The sequence below is a fragment of the Oncorhynchus keta genome, chromosome 25 (assembly GCF_023373465.1).
Source record: "Oncorhynchus keta strain PuntledgeMale-10-30-2019 chromosome 25, Oket_V2, whole genome shotgun sequence".
Taxonomy (NCBI): domain Eukaryota; kingdom Metazoa; phylum Chordata; class Actinopteri; order Salmoniformes; family Salmonidae; genus Oncorhynchus; species Oncorhynchus keta.
This window is the reverse complement of record NC_068445.1, coordinates 31146751-31154250: the sequence shown is the minus strand read 5'-3', so window position 1 is coordinate 31154250 and position 7500 is coordinate 31146751. Positions and strand designations below refer to the sequence as shown.

The following is a 7500-nucleotide window of genomic DNA, read 5'->3' as shown; positions in this document are numbered from 1 at the left end:
GTCTCTCGTCTCCTCTCTCCGTCTCTGTCTCCCTCCCCCGTCTCTCTCTCTCGTCTCCCCCGTGTCTCTCTCTCTCTCCCCCCGTCTCTCTCTCTTTCGCCTCCTTTCGTCTCTCTCTCTTTCTCCCACGTCTCTCCTCATCTCGCTCTCTCTCCTCCCCGTCTCTTTCTCTCTCTCTCTTCCCCCGTCTCTCTCTCTCTGTCTCTCTCTCCTCGTCGCTCTCTCTCTCTCTCTCTCCTCTCGTCTCTGTCTCTCTCTCTCTCTCGTCTCTCGTCTCTCTCTCTCGTCTCTCTCTCTCTCGTCTCTGTCTCCCCTCTCTCTCGTCTCTCTCTCTCCCACGTCTCTCTCTCTCTCTCTCCCACGTCTCTCTCTCTCTCTCTCTCTCTCCTCCCACGTCTCTCTCTCTCTCTCTCTCCTCCCTCTCCCCTCGTCTCTCTCTCTCCTCCCGTCTCTCTCCTCTCTCTCTCTCCTCCCACGTCTCCCTCTCTCTCTCTCTCCTGCCCGTCTCTCTCTCTCTCTCGTCTCTCTCTCTGTCTCTCCCCCGTCTCTCTCTCTCCCTCGTCTCTCTCTCTCCCACGTCTCTCTCTCTCTCCTCCCTCTCTCTCGCTCTCTCTCTCTCTCTCTCTCTCTCTCTCCGTCTTTCTCTCTCTGCTTGCTTCTCTCTCTTCTGCTCTTCTCTTCCTCTCTCTCCCTCTCTCTCTCTCTGCTCTTCCGCTTTCTTCGCCTCTTCCTCTCCTCCTGTTCTCTCTTTCTTCTCTGCTCGCTTTCTTCTCTTCGCTCTCTTGCTTCTGCTTTCTCTCTCTCCTCTGCTTTGCTTCTTCTCTCTGTTCTCTCTTCTTCTCCTTCTTCTCTCTGCTTGCTTCCTCTCCTTCTCTTCTCTCCTTCTCTCTGCTTCTTCTTCTCCCTCTGCTTTCTTCCTCCTGCTTCTTCCTTTCTCTCTCTCTCTTCTCTCTCTCTCTCATCGCCGCTTCTTCTCTCTCTCACGCTGCTCTTCTCTTCTCTCTCCTTCTTCGCTGCTTTCTTTCCTCTCCCATTGCCGTTTCTCTCTCTGTTTCTCTTCTTCTGTCTTTCCTTGCTTCCTTCTCTCTGTTTCTTTCTTTTCTTCTTCTCTTTCTTCTCTTTTCTCTCTCTTCTTTCTTCTCTTCTCTCTCTGCTTTCTTTCGCTTCTTTCTTTCTCTCTCTTTCTTTCTTTCTTCCTCTCTGTTTCTCTTCTTCTTCTCTCTCGCTTCTCTTCTCTCTTTCTTCTTTCTGTTTCTCTTTCTTCTGCTTTCTGTTTTCTCCTCTGTCTTCTTTCTTCCTCTCTCTTTCTCTCTCTGCTTTCTTCTCTTCTCTTCTCTTTCTCTTCTTCCTGCTTTCTCTTTCTTTCTCTCTTCTCTTTCTTTCTTTCCTCTCACTCTTTCTTTCGTCTCTCTCCCTCCATCTCTTCTCTCTCTCCTCTCTGCTTTCTTCTTTCTCTTCTCTCTCTTCTCTCTCTCTCTTCTTTCTCTTCTCTCTCTTTCTCTGTCTCTCTTTCTTCTCTCTTCCTTCTCTTCTCTCTCGTTCTTCTTCTCTTTCTTCTCTTCTCTTCTCTCTTTCTCTTCTTTCTTCTGCTCTTCTTCTTTCGTTTTCTCTTCTTCTCTCTCTGCTTCTCTCTCTTCTCTGCTTTCTCTCTTCTTCTCTGCTTCTCTTTCTCTCTCTGTTTCTTTCTCTTCTTTCTTGCTCTCTTCTTTCTCTTTCTTTCTTCTCTCTTTCTTCTTGCTCTTTCTCTCGCTTTCTTCCTCTCTCGTCTCTCTCTGTTTTCTCTTCTCTTCTTCGCTTTCTCTCTCCTCTCTTCTCTCGCCTTCCTCTTCTCTTGTTCTTCTTCTCTTCTTTCTCTTTCTCTTCTCTCTCGCTTTCTTCTCTTTCTCTTCTCCGCTTCTTTCTTCTCTCTCGCTTTCTCTTCTCTCTGCTTCTCTCTCCTACTTCTTTCTTTCCTCTCTCTTCTTCTCTCTCTCTTCTTCTCTCACCTTTCTCTCTCTGCTCTCTTTCTTCTCTGCTTTCTTCTCTTCTCTCTTCTCTCTCTTTCCTTCTCTCTTTCTCTTTCTTTCTTCTCTCTCTCTCTTCTCCTCTCTTCTTCCTCTCTCTCTCGTCTTCTTTCTCTCTTGCTCTGCTTCTCCCTTCTCTTCTCCTGCTTTCTCTTCCTTCCCTGTCTCTTCTTTCCTCTCTTCTGCTTCTCTCTCTCTTCTCTCTCTCTCTTCCTTTTCCTCGCTTCTCTCTCCCTTCTCCTCTCTCTTCTCTCGCTTTCTTCTCTCTCTCTTGCTTTCTCCTTCTCTCTCCTCTCTTCTCTCTCTCTCTCTCTCTCTCTCTGTCTGTTTCTTTCTTCTTCTCTTCTGCTTTCTCTTCTTCCTTCTCCTTCTCTCTGCCTTCTCCTCTCTCTCTTCTTCTCTGTTTCTCTTTTCGTTTCTCTCCCTTTCTCTCTCTTCTCTCTGCTTCCTCTCTCTTTCTCCTTTCTTTCTCTCGTCTCCTTCGCTTTCTCTCCTCGTTCTTCTCTCTCTCTCTTTCTCCTCTCGCTCTTCTCTCTTCTTCTTCTCTGCTTTTCTCTTCTTCTTTCCCTGCTTCTTTCTCTCTCTCTCTTGCTTCTCTCCTTCTCTCTCCTCTCTTCTCTCTCTTCTCTCTCTCTTCTCTCTCTCTGCTCTCTCTCTCTCTCCTCTGCTCTGCTCTCTTCTCTCTCCTCTCTCTGCTCTCTTCTCTCTCTGCTCTCTCCTCTGCTCTCTTTCTTTCTGCTCTCTTTCTTCTCTCCTCCTTCTCTCTCTCCCTCCTTCTCTCTTTCTCTTCTCTGCTCTCTCCTTCTTCTCTGCTTCTCTCTCTCTCTTCTTTCTTGCTTCTCTTCTTTCTCTCTCTCGCTTTCTCTCTCTCTCTGCTCCTCTCTCTGCTTTCTCTTCTTCTCTCTGTCTCTCTCTTTCTCTCTGCTTTCTTCTCTTTCTTCTCGCTTTCTGTCTCTCTCTCTCTCTCTGCTTTCTTCTCTTTCTCTCTCTCTGCTTCTCTCCTCTCTTTCGCTTCTCTCTCTCTTCTCTCTCTCTCCTCTGCTTCTTTCTGCTCTCGCCTCTGCTTCTCTCTCTCTCCTCTCTTCTCTCTCTCTCTCACTTCTTCTTCTCTCTCTCTGCTCTCTCTCTTTCTCTCTCTTCGTCTTCTCTCTCTCTCTTCTCTCTCTGCTTCTTCTTCTCTCTTTCTCTCTCTCGTTTCTTTCTCCCTCTGCTGATCTGCCCTCTCTCTTTCTCGCTCTCTCTCTGCTCTGTCTTCTCTCCTTCCGCTTCTCTCTCTTCCTCTTCTCGCTCTTCTCTCTTTCTCTCTTCTTTCTCTCTCTCTCTTCCTCTCTCTCTCTCTCTTCTCTCTCCTGTCTCTTCTTCTTTCTCTGCTTCTTCTCTCTCTTCTCTCTCCTCTCTTCTCTGTTTCTTCTCTTTCTCTCTCTCTCTGCTCCTTCGTCTCTCTCTCCTCGCTTCTCTTCTCTCTTCCTCGCTTCTCTCTCACTCTCCTCTCTCCGCTTCTCTCTCCTCACTTCTTTCTCTCTCTCTCTCTCTCTCTCCTGCTTCTCTCTCTCTCTCTCTCTCTCCCTCTTCTCTCTCTCCTCTCTCTCTCCGCTTCTTCTCCATCTGTACTCTGTCTTCTCCTCTGTTCTTCTCTGCTTCTCTCTCTCTTCTCGCTTTCTCGTCTCTCTCTTCTCTCTTCTCTCTCTCTGCCTTCTCTCTCGCTCTCTCTCTCGCTCTCTTCTTCTTTCTCTCTCTTTCTTTCTCTCTCCTCTCTCGTTTCTTCTCTCTCTCTCTCTCTTCTTTCTCTTTCGTTTCTCTCTCTCTCCACGCTCTCTCTCTCTCTCTCTCGTCTCTCTTCTTCTCTTTCTTTCTTCTCTCTCTCTCTCTTCTCTCCTGCTCTCTCTTCTTCTCTCTGCTCTCTCTCTCTGCTCTCTCTCTCTCCTCTGCTTTTCTTCTCTCTTTCTTCTCCTCTTCTCTCTCTCTCTTCTCCTCTCTCTCTCTCTCTCGCTCTCTCTCTCTCTCTCTTCTCTCTCTCTCTTCTCTCTCTCTTCTGCTCTCTACTCTCTTCCTGCTTCTCTCTTCTCTCTCTTCTCTCTGTCTCTTCTCTCTTGCTCTCGCTTCTCTCTTCTCGCTCTCTCGCTGCTCTGCTTTCTCTCGCTTCTCTCTCTCTCCCCTCTTCTCTTTCTCTCTTCTCTCTCTTCTTTCTCTTCTCTCTTCTCTGCTTCTCCTCTCTGCTTCTTCTCTCTCTGCTCTCTCTCCTTGCTTTCTCTCTTCTCTCCCTGCTTCTTCTTTCTCTTCTCTCTCTCTCTCTTCTTCCTCTCTCTCTCTGCTCTCTTGCTCCCTTCGCTTTCTTCTCTCTCTGCTTCTCTTCTCTCTCTGCTCTCCTTCTCCTTCTCTCCTGCTCTCCACTCTTCTCTTTCTTGCTCTTCTCTCTCTCTTCTTTCGCTCTCTCTTCTCTCTCTCTGCTCTTTCTCTGTCTCTTGCTACTCCTCGCTTGCTCCCTCTCTGTCTGCTCTCTTTCCTTCTGCTCTCTCTTTCTCTTCTCTCTCTCTTCTCTCTCCTTCTGCTCTCTTCTCCTTCTCTCCTCTCTCTCTCTCTGTCTGCTCTCTTCTCTCTCTCGTCCTCTCCTGCCTTCTCTCTTCTCTCTGCTCGCTCTTTTCTTCTTCCTGCTCGTCTTCTCTCTTTCTCCTGTTTCTCTCTTTCTTCTTCTCTTCTCTCGTTTCTTCTCTCCTTCTCTCTCTCCTTTTCTCTTCTCTCTCTGCTTCTCTCTTTCTCTCTCGTTTCTTTCTCCTCTGCTTTCTCTTCTGTTTCTCTTCTCTCCTTCTGCTCTTTCTCTTCCCTCTCTCTTCTTTCTGCTTCTCTCTCTTCCCTTTCTCTCTTCCTCTCTGCCTCTCTCTTCTTCCTCCTCGCCGCTCTCTCCTCGTCGCTGCTTTCTTCTCTCCTTCCTGCTTTCTCTCTTCCTTCCTCGCTTTCTCTTTTCTCTCTCCCTCTCTGCTTCTTCTCTCTCTCTGCTTTTCTCTCTTCTTCTTTCTTGTTTCTTCTTTCTTCTCCTGTTTCTTCTCTTGCTTTCTTCTCGTTCTGCTCTCTCTGTTCTCTCTCTTTTTCGTTCTCTCGCTTCTTCTCTCTCCTCTCGCTCTCTCTTCTTCTTCGTTTGCTTCTTTCTTCGTTTCGTCTCTCTCTCTTTCTGTCTGTCTTCTTTCTTTCTCTCTTCGTCTCTCTCTCCCTCGCTTCTCTCTCTCTCTCTTCTCCATCTGCCTCTGCTCCTCTCCCTATCTCTTCTCTCTGCTTCTTTCTCTCTTTCTCTCTCTCTCTCTCTGTTTCTCTCTCTCCTTGCTTCTGCTTCTCTCTCTCTTTCTTTTCTCCTCTTGTTTCTTCTTTTCTTCTCGCTTTCCTCTTCTCTTCTCTTCTTCGCTCTCTTCTCTGCTTTCTGCCTTCTCTCCTGCCTATCGCTTTCTTCCTCTCTCTCTCTCTTTCTTCTCTCTCTTTCTCTTCTCTGTCTCTCTCTCTCTGTTTCTCTCTCTTCGTTCTCTCTCTTCTCTCTCTCTTCTCCCTCGCTCTCTTCTCTTCTCTCTCTCTCTCTCTCTCTCTCTTTCTCTCTCTCTGCTCTTTCTCTCTCTCTCTCTCTCCTCTGCTTCTCCTTCATCTCTCCTCTTCGTTCTCTCTGTCTCTTCTCTCGGTTTCTCTTCTCTTCTCCTCCTCTCTCCCTCGTCTCTCTCTCTCTCCTTCTTTCCCTCTCTTCTCTCTCTCCCTTACTCTATCTTCTCGTTTCTTTCTTTCCTCTGTTTTCTTTCTCTGCTTTCTTCTCTTCCTCTTTCTTCTCCCACGCCTTCCTCTCTTCCCTCATCGTTTCTTTCTTTCCTCTCTTGCTTATTCCTCTGTTTTCTCTCCTGTTCTCTTCTCCTTGTCTTCCTTTCTTCTCCTTTCTCCCTCTGCTTTCTCGTTTCTCTCTCTTCTCTTTCTCCTCGTTTCTTCTGCCTCGTTTCTTCTTCCTTCCTCCTTTTCTCTCGTCTCTTTCTCTCGTTCCTTTCTTCTCTTTCTCTCTCTTTCTCCTTTCGTTTCTCTTCTTCTGTTCTCTTCGTTTCTCTCGTTTTCTCTTCTTCCTTTGCTCTCGTTTGCTTTCTTCGCTTTCTTCTTCTTTGTTCTCTTCGTCTTGCTTTCTTCGTTTTCGCTTTCTTGCTCTCTCTCTTCTCTCTCTCATCGCTTCTCTCTCTCTCTTTGTCTTCTCTTTCGTTCTCTCTCTTTCGTTTCTTCTCTCTCTCTTTCTCGTCTCTTCTTCCCCGTCTCTCTTCTTTTCTTCGTTTCTTCTTCCTCCCCTATCGCTTCTCTCTCCCCCTGCCTCTCTCTACTTTCTCTTCTCTTCTTCTCTCTCTCTCTTCTCCTCTGTTTCTCTTCTCCTCTCTCTCTTTCTCCTCTTCTCTCCTCTCTCTCCCCTCTTCTCTCTGTCTTTCTCTCTCTCTTGCTCTTCTCTCTCTCTCTCTCTCTCTCTCTCTCTCATTCTCCCCTCTCGTCTCTCTCATTCGTCTCTCTCTCTCTCTTATTCTTCTTCATTCTCTATTCTTTCTTATCTCTCTCTCTCTCTCTCTCTCTTCTCCCCCTCTGCCTTTCTCTCTCCCCCTCTCTCTCTCTTTCTCTCTCTCTCTCTCTCTATTCTCTCATTCTCTCTCTCTCTCCCACGTCTCTCTCCCTCTCTCTCTCCTGCCACGTCTCTCTCTCTCTCTCTCCCCCGTCTCTCTCTCTCTGCAGAGCTCCAGTTCCTGTAGTTTCCAGGAGCAGAGGATCCTGGGGCTGTTTGAGCTGTCCCAGGAGTTTAAACAGCAGCACTACCTCGCTGGTCTACTGCTCACTGAGCTCAGCGCTGCACTGGACATGGAGTCAGAGGGGTTGGTACACACACGCACACACACACACACAACACCTCACTGCCCACTATCTCAGGAAACTGTGACATGGAGTGTGAGGGGTCTGTCAACTACACACTGACACAAACAAAAATATGTGTGTGTGCTTATAAGATTGTGTGTGTGTGTGTGTGTGTAGGGGTAAGGTCCAGAAGAAGGCCATCAACGCCACCTACAGTCTACTGTGTGCCCATGACCTGGACCAGCGCTGTACCCGTCCTGATGTCCGGGCCAAGGTGGCCACTCTCTACCTCCCCCTGGTGGGCATCATCATTGACTCCATCAACTACCTGGACTTCACAGGTACTGGCCTGGCCACATCCCATACCCACACCTATACCCTGCCCATTGGGACTTAATGTAGAGTCTGGCTAAGGAGTTGGTTGGTTGGTTTGGAACTGGGTTGATGTGAACTGTGTTTAGAGAGCGTTTGGTGCAGGGCCGTGGCTGAGTGGTAACAATCATGGATTCAGAGCTATCTATCTAATAGAACTCAGAGGGTTTTCTTTAATGGAAGCTTCTCTAATGTCAAACATGTAAAGTGTGGTGTACTGCAGGGCAGCTCTCTAGGCCCTCTACTCTTTTCTATTTTTACCAATGACCTGCCACTGGCATTA

General features: G+C 47.7%; 1 protein-coding gene across 5 annotated transcripts in view; it reads left to right on the top strand.

Annotated features, from left to right (window-relative positions):
* LOC118378713 (dedicator of cytokinesis protein 8-like) overlaps positions 1-7500 on the top strand; it is a 132347-nt gene that overhangs the window by 83612 nt on the left and 41235 nt on the right. For all 5 annotated transcript variants that reach the window (XM_052479090.1, XM_052479089.1, XM_052479088.1 and 2 more), the window contains 2 exons: positions 6729-6865; positions 7023-7186. In XM_052479090.1, the coding sequence (XP_052335050.1) occupies positions 6729-6865; positions 7023-7186 (301 nt within the window). The remainder of the gene's footprint in view (positions 1-6728; positions 6866-7022; positions 7187-7500) is intronic.